Source organism: Onychostruthus taczanowskii, unplaced genomic scaffold (assembly GCF_017590055.1).
Source record: "Onychostruthus taczanowskii isolate IOZ18803 unplaced genomic scaffold, ASM1759005v1 scaffold49, whole genome shotgun sequence".
Classification (NCBI taxonomy): domain Eukaryota; kingdom Metazoa; phylum Chordata; class Aves; order Passeriformes; family Passeridae; genus Onychostruthus; species Onychostruthus taczanowskii.
The window spans coordinates 5,314,922-5,333,606 of NW_024502458.1; the positions used below are offsets into that span (position 1 = coordinate 5,314,922).

The window sequence follows — 18,685 nt, forward strand, 5'->3', positions numbered from 1 at the left end:
ATCCCTCTTTTCAGGAAACACAGACAAATCTGTGCATATTTCAAATTGCTTTTTCTCTTGGTGGCACAGGAGACCTGCCAATGGGAGGCTCTGCTCCTAGTGTTTGAATAAAATTAGGAATTCTCCAGTGTAAATGTGATGATGGTTGGGAACACGTACAATTCATGTGGGGATCATGGTGAGGCAGGTCCATTTGGCCCATCTCAAATTCAGCAGCCAGTTCTGAACATTTCACAACTCAACCATCATACACACTGCAAGCATTATTGCTGCAGTCAGCCTCTGGCACAGGGTAAGGAGCTCCCCAAAGCACAAACAGCAGATCTCCCCTGTCTGTTATGGGCTGGAACATCTCTCACCCAGACTTAACAAATATTCACATGCATTACCAGCAGTGAGGTAACAGCTCAGTCCAGAAGCAGGTGAAAATCCCTCATCTGCACAGGAGCTGGACAAAGCAGAAGCTTGCTCAACAAGTGAACGCTTCCCAGGGTGAGCGATTGCTTTGCCAAGCCAGCAGCGCTGCCCTGGCACCCTGTGCCCTCAGCCTCCAGGTCCAGCCACACTCCCCCCACCTGGCAAGCAGCAGCCTGATGCAGAAGTGAGAACCAAACTTTGCTTGTGCCAGGGGTGAAGGGCAGAGTCCAACCACAGTGGCTTCCCTAATTTGAATACTGACATATTTGCTGCAAGTGACCTTTGCGATATCTCATGGAATGCAAACAAGTGATAACACTGGCAGGGAGAGGGGGGTGCTGAGACTGAGGAGGAAATGCATATTTTCCACATCACATCAGGCCAATTATCAGTTATTGTCCTTTCTAAAATCTTGCAACTATGCTTACAGCTCCAAGAGTGAAGCTGTTTAACCTTCACACCACTCAAGTGGCAGTTTTGGCCCATGCAAATGAGCTAAACCCAAACCCAAGACTTCTTTTACAAGTAACAATTCACACTTCAGGTTTTTTGTGGTTCTTTCTACGGGGCAGCAGGAGAGCAGCCAAGCTTGTAAAACTCTCAGAAAGGAATACCAGTATGTCCTCACCTGTCTGGCAAAAGCAGTACTGCAGTTCCTTATCAGTGGGGCACCAGTGACGCACTTAATTTTGGGACAGGTCCAGTGACTACTGAGGGTGAGTTATGGAGAGCACAGGCAGCAATGCCTTTGTGCTATTGATGATTCCTAGGAGGAGATTTTTTTATGATGAACTAAAGGTTACAACCCTGTTTCTGGAATTGTTTTCCCTGACTTTGATTCATGGAGCCATGGTTTGCCTCACTGCAATGTCAATGAGTACGGTTCATGGAGCAGATTTGCCCAACATTTTGTGTCATCATCTGTGTTCCTTTTCTGGTCTCTCCTTCTTGTATTTGACAGAAAACTGAGTGGGCAACATCTTCATTACTAAACTCTTGCCTGGCCACATCCCCTTCAGCTTCAGTGTGCAACATCCTCTCCTGATTTGGGCTGTTTTACCCTCCCAGCATGGATCCATCACTGACACTGAACGTGTTCCCACAGCTTCACAGAGATGGACACCATGAAAGATGATGTGCCCTCAGAGGCTCTTTTCTTAAAGCCAGTGGATTTTTCAGTCACATAAATTAATTCAGATTTTCAATGTCTGATAATTAAACAACTCATTAGGACATATCAAAGAAGTAAGTGCAGGTTCCTTCTGACTATACAGGAGGCTTTCTTTTTGGTTTTCATCCAAATTTTGCAAAAATCTCCAAAAATTACATAATTTGCCAGATTTTAGTTCAGTAAGAGCTGCATTTTCAGAAGCAGTCCCCCCCTTTTGGGAACACCTGAGTGACAGTGTGGGGTCCCACAGATAACCTGCAGAGCACAGCCCTGGCTCATGCAAAGATCAAGGCTGCATCCCATGGAGCTGAGAGCTGCAGAGCAGAGAACACTGTTAGGAGAGCTCTCCCTCTCTCAGAGAGTGGCTTTGAAGTACTTAATTTAAAAGAAAGCAGAGAACACTTGATTAAAGAGGAATGTGGTATTAACAAAGCCCTTATTTTTTGCTTTTGTAATACTTGTGTGTAAGTGAGGCACATTAAAGCCTCTGAAGAAAGAGACATGCAAAGTGCCCTCCAGAATGAGGACTTGCCTTTTCAAGAAAACGGGATTTGGTAAAAAAGTCATTGCTTTGACACATCAGCTACCTGCTCAAGCTTTTTCAGGTGGTTGCAAGGAAAAACAAACCAAACATTTCCAAGTGTGAAGTTATCCTTTGTATCCACAGAGTTATCCAGTCCCTTTCCTGCAGGACAATTTGTTAGCATGAATCCAGAGCAAAAGTGGTGTGTGAGCAGGTGCTCCAGAGGAGAGTTAACTCCTTTTTCTTTCCACACTGGGACATTTGCTCCCACCAGTCCTTGCTCACACTGGGGGTTTCAGATTCCCAGGCCATCGCTCCACTGTTAACAGCAGGACAGCTGTAAAACAGGATGGAGTATTTTTCTAGGTAGTAACCAATTAGTAACCTCCCCCTAATCCATCGCATTTAAAAGCTGAAAAGAGGGAATCTAAATCCTCTTGCAAGGAGCAAAAAGTCAAGTTGGGAAGATGTTGCAATTTACTGCCATATTGTGCCAATAAGCAATCCATAAGGGAATTACCAAACAGCATGGTTGTCTTTGCATCCCGTTTCATTTCACAGGGAAGGGAGAGAGAATTTTTTTGCACAGATTGAAAGTGGAAAAATTATGTTTTCCCACTGTAGAGCATTGTCCAAAGCCTGGAGTAACATAAATAAATACCGCTGGAAAGCAGGGGAGGAGGGAAAGAAGAAAAGGAAAATTATACAAGCTCTACCATTCTTGGGACATGGAATATTAAAAATGCCATTGGAGTTTATTGCACATTAAAAATGTCAGTATTAGGTTGTTTTCTCTGGGATTGTGGAATATTAAATAAGCCAGAGACTTTGAATGTTCATTTTGTTTCTTGGTCTGTCCCTTTTGCCTGACACACATTTTCCTACTATCCTTGTACAGCTGCTTTGTTGGCATCAGCCATCATACAATCTAAGCGCTAGAGAAAGTAATCCAAGTGGTACAAAATGTAATTCCTCTTAAGAAAAGGGAATAAAGTGCAAAATTTCTCCCAAGAATTTTGGGAGACTGCTCTTCTAGCCCCCTGGAGAGGGGCTGGTCTGGCTCTTATTGGAGGAAACAGAAACTCTCTGGTTATGTATGTGAGAAATGGATGTTTTTGCTGTAGAATAAATTCTGTCTACAGTGGATAATTATACAAGGGCTCATTCCTTCCACTGCAGAAATTAGTGAAAGAAATTCTCTAGCTTATCTTCAGCATTCTGACCGGACAATCACAATAATCCTGACAGTATTAAGATAGCACTTCAAGTTCTTTGGATAAAAATACACCAGAAGAAATGTCAGCTATCCATACTTCTCCTGGGTTTAGAGAGAAGATCTGTGAGTTATTACACATTCCACAGGTGCAGTAGTCTCATCTCCAAACATCTTTAATGCACAGTTGATAATTAAAAGACTACCAAGACTCTGTAGCCTGTGCTCAGAAATGGTACAGACCAGTCAGAGACTGAGAGCAGTAAATTCTCCCTCACAAGCTGGTTTCTGGCATGTATTTGTTGTCAAATTTCTCTCACCTTTCTTTTTCTGGAGGTTTTTGTGACGGGGAAAGTAAAGGAAGTCTTTATTGCTGGCCAAAGCTCATGTCTGTTTACCAAGCACATTTCTCTCTGTGCTAATACATGCGGGTTTACCTTTTAAGCTGCAGGTTGGCAGACTTTACAAGTGTTACAAGGTGACAGCTACTGGAAAGGAGCTTTCCCAAGCAGTTGGTGAAGCTGTTCAGACCTGTCATGGCCATGATTCGTTTGTAAGAATTAAATCCTACTTTTGTTCATGAAAACAATAAGGAAATAGAGAATGAGTTTGCACTTTAGTAATCTGCCCCAGAAATTAGCTATTCTTGCTTTTCCACTTGACCTTGCTACTGACTGAGGAGCAATGATTTACTACTAAAACATTGCCACTTATCTCTTATTTAAATTTGCATACTTTAACTTGATCTACAAGATCATGCTATGATTTTGGCTGCTAGGTTAAAGGATCTTTTTTAGGTAGTCACCAAGAAATGGGGACCAAGCTACTGCTCAGCTCTTACTGCCAGTTTCTGCCAGCCTGGCCCCAAAACAACAGATCCAAACATGAGGAGAGGCATCACCACTCCCTGAACATCCTGGGCACAGTGAGCCAGCCCTGAGCTGTGTCTGTGCGTGAGAATAGGGGAACACTGCTGTCTTCTGAAAGCCTTTGCCCTTGAACACAAGAACACTCTGCTCCTCCTTTGCTCCAGAGCTAACAGAGACGTGCCTGTGGGATGGCTTCCCCACTATTTACATATTTCTGCTCTGTCCTGTATTAGTCAGTGTTTCTGTCTCCAGCCTGTAACCTTTGGTCAGGTCTGGGATCTGCCTGGACTTTCTGCAGTTGTGCTGGAAGAGAGATTCCTCCTGCAGTTCAAAATACCATGGGGAGGAGCAGGGATAGGGTTTTCTCCCTGAGGCCCATGATCCTGCTTCACTGAGAAGTAGCTGAAGTATCTCATATAAAACCAAAATCCACAACAATGAAAAGTTGTTTTGTCCTTTACAAGAGCAGGGGCTCTGTAGAAGAATTTCACAGCCCCAAAAGTTTTCAAAAGAAGAATATTGGAGGATTTGGATCCATAGCAAAAAACAAGCCTCCATCCAAACACTCCCACTGACTGTGGCTGGCATTGGACAGGACCCATATATGAAATTTAAGCAAAATATCCTCAGAGTTCTTCCCAGTATAGCAGATTACAGAAAGAGTGGTTTTTGTATATAAAAAAATGGGGTTATAACCACAGGGCATTGCTATGTCCAGGGTCTTCCTTTCCCCTGTCCAAACATTCAGGGGAAAAGGCAAAGACACTGTTCTCACACACATGGATACATCACTTCCTCAGCAAACACATCCACAAATTTGTTTCCCTAGCATAAAACTAAAACAAGCAGAGAAATGTTTTTCTTCCATTGTTTGCTTTCTATTTGTTTTCTGTTGCTACCTTTGTGCCTGCAGCAAGGTCAGTGTTCCTGAGCCCCAGGCCCCACTGGCTGTGCATCTGCTGCCTCTCAAACCACCGAGGATGGCACTAGAGCAGCCCCTCTTTGCAGCTGGCAGGCACAGGACTATTCCAGAGCTGGGGTGAGCAGGCAGAATGTTGGGAACATAAACAGGGGTTCCCAGTGGGACAGGGATTAGAGCTGGGATGAGGCATATCACATCAGCTCTGCTTTCAGCAGATTTTTAAGGAATTGGAGCCTTAATTCGAGCCTTAAGTTTCCTTTTTAAGAGCTGTGATATTATTATCATTATTATTATTACTACTACTACTATTATTCCAAGTTTCTTTATCATTATTTTTGTTTCCCTGTTGTCTTCTCCACTGTTCACAGAAAGAAAAATTCTGAAAGGTCGCTGGCAGATTCACATTCATTTTTGAAGGTGAGCAAACAGCTGCAGGGATTTATTCAGCCAATTTCAAGCAGAAAAAACACATAATCAAATTTTAAGGGAAAAAATACCCAAACCTAACTGCACATATCTAACCAGGGCAACCTCACAGTGCTGTCATTCAGAACTTCGCTGTTGTTTGCTTTCCTCACTACTTGGGAGCATCACTCTCTGTGTTAACAAACAATCTCTTCCTGAAAAGATCAAGGATTTTAAATTTTGGCAAATTCTGGGCACTATAAGAACTATAAATAACAACTTACTGAATGAATCTCACTTCACTAGGCATGATTTTCCCAGACTTGTATAATTGTGAAATCATTTACTGCTGGAAGACCCATGAAACAGACAAAAGCCCATTGCATCTTATTGTTTGAAGCCTAAACCCCAACATCATTTATTTCTAAGCTAGTTTTTGGGTGCATACAGAAATCAAACCCTTGTAAAATCATTTTAATTTCCTGCTTTCATTCTTTGGGCACAGAGTGGACTTGTGAGATATTTAGCTTCTCTTTTTTCCCCACATTACTGGTAAACTCCAGTTTCAGCCAGGATGCTCATAAAGAAAACTCATGTCAGACAAGGCAAAGGTTCCAAGAAGACAGTTACTAGCTCAAAGCCAGAGTGTTTCATTTTAGACTTCATCCCTATTTAAACCATGAAAATCTCAGTAAGTTTTGAATTTAAATCCACTGTCACTTTCTCCAGGCTCTTGTCAAAGGACTCATTATTAGTTTTTGGTTTACAGTATCTCCTAGATCCCCGTGCTGACAGGGACCACACTGCATGAAGCAGAGCTGCTGCACACACAGAGCAGGAAGAGGTCTCCATCCCAGAGTGTCTGGGATCCCAGACAGAGCAGACAAAAGATAAGAAAGAGGTGCTATGTTTCCAGCCTGTGACACTCAGCAGGTCAGAGGGCTCAGAAGGATAGCTCAGGATTCACAAGTCTGCATGCAGAACCTTATCTACCACATCAGATTTTGTCATCCTCTTACCAAGTGAAACCGAGTATACATGTACAATAAAGGGTACATATGGATATAGTAAAGCATATGAATATAAGCCCTTTTTGTAAGAAAGGTTCTGTCCCTTCTTACAGGAGCAAGCACAAAACCTCCCAAGCCTCTCAGATCCATCTGAATCCTCCCTTTTCTCCTGTGTTATGGCCCTTATCCCATGGCCCTCTCACACAGAAACAACAGCTCACTGGAGAACAGCTTCTGCAGGAGAGCACAATGTAGGAATATGCGTTTACCAAAAGGGATCTTTATATGACATTGGCTAGGTCAGCTGTCCCAGGGAAATGTTCCAGGGAATGACTGCTGTCTGTCTCATCCCTCATGGCTGAGAATCTTTCCCACAGCAAGGCATCCCTGCAGGGCTGTGCCTGTGGTCGTGTAGGAATATACGTTTACCAAAAGGGATCTTTATAATTTCTGGTTCCTGTTGGTCCTGGTACCCTATTTCTGTGTGCCAAAAGGGTGAGCAGCACACTGCCTGTAAGAACACTTAGTCCATGCTCCAAGGCCTGTGGGACTAGGCAGCTACCAAGAGAAAGGAATTGCACAGGCAAGCCTGAACTCCCAGCCAGGGCTGCGAAGTGTATAAAACCCTGGCTGCCTGATAAAGTCCTGGGTTACCACAAGCCCTCAGTATCAGCAACACAACTGCTTTCCATGCCAAGCTGCCTTGAGCCTGTCAAAGTAGGTTTCATTGTTCATTTTCTGCACAATGCCCAGGGCTCTATATGACATTGGCTAGGTCAGCTGTCCCAGGGAAATGTTCCAGGGAATGACTGCTGTCTGTCTCATCCCTCATGGCTGAGAACAGTAGTTGGCAGCTGCACAGCATGCAGGGCTGTGCCTGTGGTCCACAAAACACTACAGAGGAGCAACTGGGAGCTCCAGAGCAGAGCAGTAGTTGGCAGCTGCACAGCAGAGCCCTCACTTTTGCTGTACCACGTTTGTGAGTTTCCACTCAGATCACTGTGCCATTGGAAGGAAGGCAGATCTGTGTCAATCTGAATTACAGTCTGACTTGTGGGTGCTGAAAGAATGGCAAAACAGAGACAGAACGAGGTGAGTAAACATGCTGTAGGAAAAGTCAGAAGGATACACCAACATTATTTCTTGAGCTACCTGCTCCAATATTCATGGTGTGATTCATATATCTACTAAAGTACTACAGGGTACTAGTTACACAATTCTCATCACAGGTTTATGTGAAATTAAGTCATCCCAAATGGTCATTCAAACTAAGGGTTACTGACAAGTGAAGGGACGAAATAAAATGTTCCTGTTGTTCTAGACACACAAAAGACTGCTAAGGAAGTAACTTTATAACCTGAGAAGGGTCTGCAGCTTTAAGAAATTCTCCCCTAAAGGTTGTAAAGCTTTTACTATGCAAAGTATTTTTGCTATTATATACACTGGCGGCCACTAAGTGCAGCTATTGTTTCTGGCGGTCATTCAGAGGAGGTCGGGACTGATAAAATGTTTAGCAGAGTTTGTTTGGGTAGATCCATCTGTGTTTTTAACCTCCCATACAGCCTCTGGTGTCCTTTTAAAAGATGCTGGATGTTCCTGAGTCTAATAAATGGCAGGCTTTACTTTTATTTGCCATTTTTTATTATGTATCACGCCACAGAAAAGAATGTCTTCTTTACATTACCCACACTTTTCTGCATGGATTACAGAAGCATCTAAAAAATAGGATTTTTTTTGCTGTGGGGCAGGGGTGCAGCTTACACAGAGCTCTCATTTCCTTGGGAAAGGCCATGGGGAGATGTGGCCTGTTGATTTCACTCCTTACACCTTGGGCTGAGTTCAAGAGGAACAAAGGAGGGGAGATTGCAATCAAAGGGCAGGGAAGCAAAAGGTGTGTTCAGAGGTTCTAGCAAGGAATCCGAGATGGCGCTTCCAAAAGGAAATGCTTTCAGGTCACATGAGCACCAGGAAAAATATCCTAAATAGCTGGGAAGTACTGTGATAGCAATTTAACACTCACACTGGATGGGTTTGGTAGGGCAGGAATTGAAACAGCCCCAACATGAAGTCTCAGTATTGCACAGAGCAAATCAGGGGAGCCCTCAGCACCCCACTTCCTTGCCTGCCTGCACCGCATGAGCAGAAGGTGAAGCACCTCAGCGACAACCTCTGCCACTCTTTATGAGTATCTGTGTCCAAAACCTGACAGAAACATTGCTGGCACTACACTGTGTCAAAATGCTGCGCAAACATTTGCTGACTGTGAAGAAGGTGAGAAGTTGTATTGCCATTTTACAGGTGGGAAAGACAGACCATCCATGGATGTAAAAAGACATTTAAATCCTCCAGTGAGAGGATCCTGACATCTGAAAACCATTCAGTACATTTCCTAAAGCCTTTTCCACCCAGAGACAGCGCCATCCTGCCCGTGTGCTTCAGGTGCCGGCACCACTCACCTGAGCTTGTCCGCCACGAAGATGACGCGGCGCTCGAGCAGGAGGGAGGCGAAGATGCGGATGATCTGCCGCACGCTCAGGCACCGGAAGAGGCACTCGAAGTCCACGTGCTCCAGGCGGGAGTCCATGGGCCGCCGCAGCTCGATGACCTGCACAGAGCCCACAGCAGCGGGGTCAGCAGCGCCGGGGGCCCGGAGCCAGCCCGGCCCCGCAGCGCTGCGCCTGCCGCCCGAGGGGACGCGCGGCGACCCAGCCCCTCGCGTGCAGGCACGCAAAAACAACGGTGTATTGCACAACGCCTGTCAGGCCATTCTTCCCAGAATACAGCTGTGTACGATGACTGTCTGCTGTCATCTCCAAGGGAAGCAAAATTCCCCCTTCCAAACATTCTGTAAGAGATGTAAAGCTTGGCTGAGTCGAGAGTATGAAGCAAGTAACAATCAAACGCTGGAGATGGAAGCTTACAGGGTTGAAACAGACATAAAGTCAAGGTAAATTGGGTTCTAAGCTTGACTAACAATTCACATTAACATCTAGATAGGAGCCTGGGACTCAACTAAAAGGCCCGGAAGACAATGAACCCAATTTACTTCATTTCCACTCTCCTGTAATGTGTCATTCACTAGAGAATGTTTAAAACCATTCTCTTTTCATATAAAGATATGTACATATATATATACTTAACTGGGGAGTCAGGACAAGGTCTTAGATGGTGAGTTGTGACATCCCTTTACAGTCTAATTTTCATACTTCATCCATGACCTCTGGCCCTCTCCTTCCTTTTCTCAAATGCCTTTTCCTTGATTCCTTTATTATATCTTCCTTTTACTCTGCAATTGACATGTTCAGGTGTGGAACTTGAAGGCAGAGGACAGAAAAAAGAAGAGGGAAAAATAACGTGAAGAAGAGAGTAACAGAAGGAGAAAAATATGAAGCACAAGACAGCAAATGATGGACTATTGAGGAATTTGAGGAAACAGAAGGGAAAGGGAAGAAGTTGGCCAACTTGAAGCCATGTTGAAATCTCTGAATATATATTAACAGGAACATGCATGCACCTTCTTTCCATATGTCCAAAAATCACCATCACTTTATTGCTTTAGACTAGTTTTATGTTTTCCTGCACGTGACACCACATTCCACAAGCAGATTGGATCAGGTTTTAACTGGAGTAGCCCTTACAGAATTCCTCACAAACACTGTTTTAAGGATATGCTCAAGATCACAGGATACTGTAAACAAAATAAGTTCTTATCAGTTTAGTTGTGATATTGTTTGTGATCAGTAACACACAACTGTAAAAAGAAAACCACTCTTAGAACAGTATGTATCAAAAATAGATATCAAATAAATCAAATAGATTTGATTTTGAAATACAGGAACAGTATGATGTATAGACACCCATCATTCAGCTGCTGCCCCAAACAGCAGTAAGAAACAAACTGTGGAGTGACTGTACCAGGAATGGCTCCTTGGAAATGCTGGCTAACTCCTCCTCACAATCAGCAGAGGTGCCCACTTCCATTCCTTAGCACTGAGACTGCAAGCTCAAATCAAGTGTATGTGCCAAAGCAGGAGGGGCTGATTCTACTGCAAACCTGCCAACACGAAAATCTTGCTGCAGGGTAGGATGCAATGCAAGTTATGGCAGCTTCAACAAATACCAGGGATGTTTTCTGCTGCCTGGCAAAGCCTGCTGCCTCAGTCTGCTCATCACAAAGAAATACACTGTCTGCTTCCCAATTAATCACCATCTTTGTTTAGGCAAGAGGAGCCACAATGGAGGGATAAGATTCTGTTCCTAATTAAGCCAGTGCATTCCATTTAAATAACGAGTTTGTACTAGCACAACAGAGAGCAAAGCTCAGCCAGAAGAGAGTTGTTTGTTTGTTGGAATTATCTCAATATTTTTCTCTGGGAGAGTTCAGAAGCTTGAGCAGAGGATAGAGAAGTTGCAGATCATGGCTCCCAGTCACATTCACACAGAAAAAGCATTGTCAGCTCTTTTCCCTGTTATGCCAATCACCCTTTCAGATGTTGCCTCTCTTCAGAGAGGTTTCTTCTCTTCAGAGAAGAAAACGCAGGTGACTTTAAAATGCCTTGCAAGTCATTTATACAAGGAACCCTTTACATTTCATACCATACATTACAGGCCCACTCCATTGAAGTCAGTGGCATTACATTTATAGAGAAAATACAATTTAATGCAAAAATAACAAAGGCACTGTAAAAAAAAACCCTAAGGAAGGTGAAATAACCCTAAAGGGGAGTTTTTTCTCTCTACTTTCACTAACTGGGACAAATTCTATTTCTATCTTCAGTAATGAATCCCCTGTATATGCTTGACCATCTGAGTGGAGCTACTCTATTCTTACGTAGGGGCATGCAGAGAACAGAATTTGACATAGTAAATGGCTGGCCAGCCCCAAGTTGAAAAAGCCTTTTAATCAATACTGCCATTTTCCAATAAGGCACATGTTGTCTAATGCTAGGCTTCTAGCTACTTGAGTCAGGAATAAAAAGAAATAGTATCTATTATAAGTGTGCACACACACATAAAACATAAAAGAGTTTTACATGACATACTTTCCTTTGAGAGCCAGTTAAAAGGTATTTATTACCAAAGAGAGCCATTTAAATGCTGCTCCTACCACGGCCAGGACCAGCAGTAACAAGGTTTGAAATAACAAGCAGCTGCTGAAGTGCTCAGGTACAGACAGCATGGGAAGCTCCCACTTGCCTGTTATCACTGTGATAAAGCCAGCAATGCTGCAGTCTGTGAGCTGCACTAGGCCAGGCACACTTGGACATTTGTGTTGGCTGCTTTTCTTACATACAACTTATTCATAAACATAAAATAATAAGTACATAACCATAAATTGGCTTTTAATCATCAATGGGAACTAGCATTAGCATGTCCACAGTGGTGCAGCTCATGCTCTGCTTATTTTGAGGGTTTGCCACCCCACAGATCGTCTCCTCCTGCTTTTCTTTTGCTGTTTTGATACTGGAGAGGTAAAGGGTAAGGCTTTGACTTTTAATGTTTGCAGTTGGTTTTTACCTCATTTCCAGCTCCAGGCAGGAAGGTTTTGACTTTGATTGTCTTTCCAGGTGCAGGAAAAGGAGATTCCATCAGACTTCTCATAAATGGATAAACCAGGGCAGCAGATATTCCCCTTCTCCTTTCAACCTCATCCAGGATCTGGTCCATTAATAAGACATATGTGAGAGAGACAGAACATGTCAACATCACATAGAATTTTGAAGCATCCTTTGACCCACGTGTGCTGAAATACACGACAGATCTAAATTTATGTCCCCTCTGCCATGTATTTCTTCATTACCATCAATCCATGGGTTTTTTGTTACAAAATGAAGCCTGTTTGTGAATGTTATTTAACACAGAGGCAAGGAAGAATTAACAAGTCTGGAAAAGAGGAAGGAGACTCAACATGACTAAAGGGATGTATATATTGTTGGGATTATGCCTGAACAACAGGGTGAGCTGAAGGAGAGAAAGATGAAGACAAATCCCATGATCACAGCCCAGGTCAACATCATATCTCAGTGGTACATCTTGAAATTTATATCAAGGAAAAACTTTCTTCTGCACTGAGCATCTCTTCCATTTCAACTGAGAGGGCAGGAAAAAGTCAGAAAGCAATGCTGCCACTATGGTAGGAGGACAGAGCCCCTGAAAGGGTCCCAGCAGTGGCTGTCAGATCAGTCTGTGCTGAGCTGGAGACCATGAGCTGCCCCTGAAGCACACCCAGCTCTTCATACTGGTGCCAGCATTAAGGTCATTTTCTCTTGATAAAACAGCAGGCAATCTAGTCTTGAAATAAGCAGATGGAACTTCTTAAAGATAGAGGAGACTATTATGTTCTTCTCTCTTTGGTCACATGGGGCAACATAAATTAGATCACAGCTAAGTTTTCCCACATTAGACTGAGCATATAGATGATAAAGCTAAAGAAGACAGAAAGCAAGGTTCAAAGCAGTTAGTGGTTTGACCTGCAATGGTGATCCTTTAACCACCACTCCAGAGCAAAAGGCCATACAAGAATTAGTGGGCCTGAGCCAGGCATTTTCTCTTGTTTCTCTTGGAAATGATTTTCACTGAAGCAGAACATGAAAGGACACTTAAGCACAAGCTGGTGACCTGTAAGGAGAGCTGGTGACACCAAATGCCAGCAGAGGCATTCACTGGTGCATAGTTTCCCCTTCCTCCCTGTGACATAATGAAGGCCTAACGAAAGCAAAGCTGGCCCTGTGTACATAACTTGCATTCCAGTCCTTGGAAGTGGCAGATAACCATAAATGAGGCCATGGATTTCACTCTTGATGTAATGTGCAGCACAGCCATCCTCAGCAAACAAAACCAGTGGGAAGCAGCAGTGAAGCAGGGCTGTGCCCCAGGTCCCTTGCTGCTCCTGCACACTGCCAGCACTCAGTTGTGCTCCTGCAGCCACAGGATTGGCCGTTTGATGATTTTGTTGCTGGACTTGGGGTCATGTGTGTGTCATATGCCTGGCTCCAAAGACCTTCACAACGCAAATAAAAGGAGCGTTTAAACCAAATAAAAGTTGAACAGAGATCCCAAGAGATAAAATGGTCAGAAACATCTGTTGAAACCATGACCAAATGAACTGGCTGGAAGTGAAAATATCTGTGGTTCTCAAGTCTGTCTCAGCAATAGGTATTACAACACTGAGTGAGCAGGAAAGGCTTTGTGGAAGACAAAGTTAATGAAAGTTATCAGAAATAGGAAGAGAAACATTTTAAACAGAAACAGAGGAATCTTTTTGCTTTTGTGATAAATAATATCCAAGATTTAATATCCCACGGTCTTTCATCATTCTCAGTGTAAGGCAGAGCCAGCTATTCATTCTATTGAGGGCCAGTTGTCTGACCTTATACCTCAGCTGCAGTGATACTTGGTTGTAAGGAAGATACTTATTTTACTTTTCCTTCTCCCAAATCTTCCTTTGTAAAATAGAGCACTATCAAAATTAGATAAAAACATATTAGCAAACAAAGAGCCTCATGAGTTCTGTCCACACCACGAGTGTGGTGAGCTGGGTGATCCTCCCAGAACAATGCATTCCATTTCACTCCCAGATATCTGTGTTTAGATACATCTTACATCTAAGAGACACTGTTATAAACCCTTGATTTCAGAGCTTTATGAAAGACATCAGAAGCAAAACTGCAATTAACTATTTGCAGCCCAATTGTTGTTCTTCACACAAGGCTTGTGTTAAAGTTTTATCTAGAAAAACTTGAAACCTACTTTAAAGATAATATTCTGTATGAATATTAGATCATATGAACAATAGAAATGCTATGATTTTATTTAACATCAATGATTTACATGCTCTTTTCTACTTTATTCCTATGAAAATTAGCAGGTAAAATCTGTGAAAGTTTTGAGAGATTTGCCATACCTGAAGTGAAAATCTCTGGCAAATTAAAACACAATTAATTAAAACTGGGCCAATCAAAAGATCATCTGTGCTTTATCCTAGACTCTAGGGTGAAAAAAAAAAATTTCCCTAGTTTTAAGTGTATAGAATTCACATATCAAATAATCTTTTTTCTCAACCTCATCATTCCACAGGGTGTTGGAGCAAAAGTGGTACTGGCCCATCATCCAAACTATGGATGCCAAGAATTACAGCTCAGCACAGAACGGCTGTAGAAAACAATGGAAAAAATTTCGGTCAGCCAGATCATACAGACACCCAGATGTTTTCTGAATCAATTTCTGCCTCAGTCACAGAAGTAATAAGACATTCTTTGATGAACCAAATAATAGGGATGGAATATCCAAAACAGCAACTGTAAAATAGTTATCTCCCATCAAAGGAAGGAATTCTTCCAGCCTGGTTCATCACTGCAGATGTGTGTCAGTAAACAATCAAATTACAAAGCAATATTAAAAAATATCTCCTTACCTTAGAAAATAAGTCAAAGCACCCCAGGCGGCTGATGACGCAGTAAACTTCAGGTAGGCGTGGGCCTTTTCCATTGGGCTGATAACAGCAAAGAGGAGATGGGAATTACACATCCATATGGAGCCATGAGGAAATACACTTCTCTCCCTGACCACACAGTTGGCCATCATGTGACATCTCTCACTATTTGCTTCTCCAACAAATAGCTGCTCTTGGAAAAGCATCATATTTCTTCCATAAGGCAGGAAACCGAACGGCGCAGATAGAGCTTCTCCTATTTGGAAATCACAGCCTGTTGGAGCTGCATCCCAGCCTGGCTCCAGCTTGCAGCCATAAAAGCACATGGAACCAGGGCTGTAACTCATGCCTCTGCTATCTCTGTGTCCTGCCCCTGCTGCAGCACAAGGAGTGGGGCCACCCTGGGGCTGTGTGCTGCAGGAGGAGAACTGCAACACCAAGGGAGGCCACGATGGCTTTAGGTCCCCATTCCCTCGCTCCATGGTGCTCAAAGAGAGCTCAACCTACAGAAAGGGAGCTCACAACCTAAACAAAGGCAGGCTGCATGAGTAAACCATGAACTTCCTCAGACCAACTGTTTGATAAACTTGAAATTCATGTAATTTAAACTGTGGCAAGCGTGAATCAATAATACACATCCCTCTTACCCCCTCCCCAAGAGAAACTGTGACGACCATCCTCTAAAACCATTCTATATAAGATTTATCCTGGAGAAGTAAATGGTACTTCCTCAGCATACTGGACTCTGCTACCCTGCCTATTCCACTTTGTCTCTTGTTGGGCTGTACTGGTACTCAACTTCCCCATGGAGTGTTTGAAATTCACATGCCACAGCAATGACAATCAAGAGAAACTGAGGGCTAGCTGTGCTCTTTAAACCTGAATATTGCGCTGTAGACTTGGACAGTCAGCAGGTGCCTGCCTGTTATAATAAAGACCACAAAAAAAATACCAAAGCTAAGTGAATACAGATGAGTCTATTTCTGGATCCAAACCTGCTCACTACACGTCACATCTCTGAAAAAGCAGAGCCCTTTTTTGTCCATATTAGGTATAAAATCCTTCCTAAAGGCACTGAGTGATTATATCAAGCATGTGGGATTTTGGTTAAAATCATTGTGTCAAATCTGCAGGAATGCCGAAGCCATGCCAGGAGCCTTGGACAGCTCCCAACCAAGAGCTGTCTCACTGAGTGCCAGTAAAAACATCACATTCCTGGGTCATCTATAAGACCAGAAACAATAACTGCTTAGCACTTACTCCAAGTTTCTCCTTTATGAAATATCATTGCTTTCAAATGTCTTAAAGGCTACATATCTGTGGGAGCTGTGATTCTTCCCTTCCTGCTCTCACTGTGTAGGACATCCTTTTTTGTTATTTCAGAGACCTTTTCCTGCAAACAGCACAGCCTCACAGATGCACATCAGCTGTAAGAGCAGCAAGCAAAAGCCTTGAGCAGAGCCATTCTGAGGGGCAGAACTTCTCAAATTTACAGCACTGGCAACCCTTCACATAACCTCCCCTCTCAGCCATCAGTTTACATCTCACTTTAGACTGATCTGAAACACCCACTGTGCTTTAGTTTGCTTCTTTCCCAGGCAAACCATCCTATGGGACATGACACTCCTGTCTGGACTCCTCCCTGGTCACTAGGGGACACTGGGGTCTGCCCATCAGGACCAGTGTAACTTCCTCTCTTCCCAAAAGGAAGCTCTCCCACATTGCAAGCTGTGCTCTACAAGGTGGTTGCACAGTCTTGGAGTAATTTTGTCCATCCAAGACTCACTCCTGCACACAAAGAGTAGGTCCAGATCAGGACAGCAAAATGCTGAAGTAGCCCAGCTGGGAGGCACCCGAGTGGCTCTGCCTTTGTGCACTGCACTGCTCCTGAAAGAAGAGAGATGGAGGGGATGATGTTTTGGGCTTGATTGCTTTCAATTTGTTTTTGTGGAGCCCAGGATATTTTCAGCCTTAGTCCAGTATCACAAAATGAAAATGCTAATGACTTTTGATGATAACAGGACAGTTGTCTAAAATTATGAACATAAACTGACAAGAACTTGGCTGAGGTGGAGAAGCCAAGCTGTGCATCTGGGCTGGTCCACACGTGGCTCAGGGCAATCTTTTTCATAGTGAGTTTAATCTGAATATTACTGACTAAAGCCCACTCCAAAATCTTTGGCAGGAAAAACAAGAGGCTTTTGCTCCAAAAACTAAGCCTGCCATTTTTCTCTTTCAAATCTCACCTCCCTGTCCATGTGCTTGGATTCCACGGAGCCTTCAAAGATCTCCTCTCTGTCATAGCACTGAGCTGTGTGAGGAAAGTGGCCTTTGCAAAGCACATGCACTAGCCAGTATATCCAGAAACAGAGATATTCCTTAGTGGTGCCAGGAATCAGAACAACTCCAACACTGGGAGGCTAAAATCAGTTTCTATGGAGGCTCTTGATTCCTTGTTAGGGCTAATCCAAATTCTGACCATGAGAAAACTGTGGGTGTTGTAAATCAACAAGCACTTCTTAAAGACTTCTTGTTCTGTAAAATATGGACTTTGGGTGGCAGAGCACTCCATGTATGCAGGGCTGTCAAACTGCTTTGGCAACGGTACGATGGAAGGGAGCAAGAAGAAAAAGGGTTTTCCAATGAGCTTTTTGCAGCTCCATAAACAGTCTGCATCCCACAAAAGTTGTTTTCACACTGTAATGAATGCCCTTCTCCTGCCCCCAGCAAATGCAGGATGTCAGGTTAGTCCCACCTAGCAAGTGCTTTCTGTGTTTTCAGGTACACACTTCACATTTCAGTCATCTGCTCCTCCACGGACTCCTGGGGCTGGCTTGTCTTAGCCTAGAAAAGTGGTGGGGGATCAAATTTTATGTGAGAGGGAGGGGAGGTGTAGGATGAAACAGCCCCTGCAAGGGTGCCCAAATCATCTCTGCTGCTGACATGTGCACTCACTAGAAAAGCTGTTGCAGAATTGCCTTGGAGGTATCAAGATGTAACTGGAAAATGTCATGCTATCTATGGAAATGCAGATTGTCTGCTGTGGGACAATAGGTTACATTCCATTCTAATCCTGTTCCAAAATGAAACAAAACAATATAAATACGTTTAAAGGGGATACTGTACAGGATTTGTAGAACAAACAAAACATAATTGTCACTGTATCCCTTGAGGTAGTTTTGGCACACAGACCCCAGAAAAGGTCTGGAAGAATCTGAGATCTGAAAGAAAAAAAGTGGAACAGTTTGTTCATATCACAACATGCCAAAGGAGAGGAAGGCTGACAAAACATAATTGTTTCCTAAATGCAGGAATCTGCACAGCAGACCCTGCAGAAGAGCAGCCAGCTACCCTCACAGGATCAGCCAGCCACAGAGCTTTTGCCAGCGAGGCTGCCAAATGCACCAGAAGGTGTGAGACACCTCTTGCTGGGTATTACAAGAACATCCCCCACCAGGACAGCTGAGGAACATTTTCTAAGGAATTAGCCTCACAGCAGTTGGCTTGGCTTAAAGTGGAGCAGTTTATAAGAATTTTAGGGGGGTTTCATGACCCCAGTGAGGCTGTCCCACCATGCACCAACCTTTGCAGAAGACATGAAATTGTTACACTTCCAAATCCTATGGAAAAGGCATTTCAGGTAAATACCCGGATTCCACATTGCTCCTAGCAGGACAGGAGGAGGCTGCAGCACCCAAAAAAATATGATCTCTGCCACTTTTGC

At 43.5% G+C, this 18,685-nt stretch overlaps 1 protein-coding gene across 17 annotated transcripts in view; it reads right to left on the bottom strand.

The window, feature by feature from the left end:
• DENND2B (DENN domain containing 2B) overlaps nucleotides 1-18,685 on the bottom strand; it is a 154,271-nt gene that overhangs the window by 14,237 nt on the left and 121,349 nt on the right. For all 17 annotated transcript variants that reach the window (XR_005953430.1, XM_041414971.1, XM_041414981.1 and 14 more), the window contains 3 exons: nucleotides 14,944-15,021; nucleotides 12,048-12,188; nucleotides 8,987-9,135 (listed from right to left, as the gene is read on the bottom strand). Coding sequence is in view for 16 of the 17 variants with exons in the window: in XM_041414971.1 (XP_041270905.1) it covers nucleotides 8,987-9,135; nucleotides 12,048-12,188; nucleotides 14,944-15,021 (368 nt within the window). In the remaining variant the exon portion in view is untranslated. The remainder of the gene's footprint in view (nucleotides 1-8,986; nucleotides 9,136-12,047; nucleotides 12,189-14,943; nucleotides 15,022-18,685) is intronic.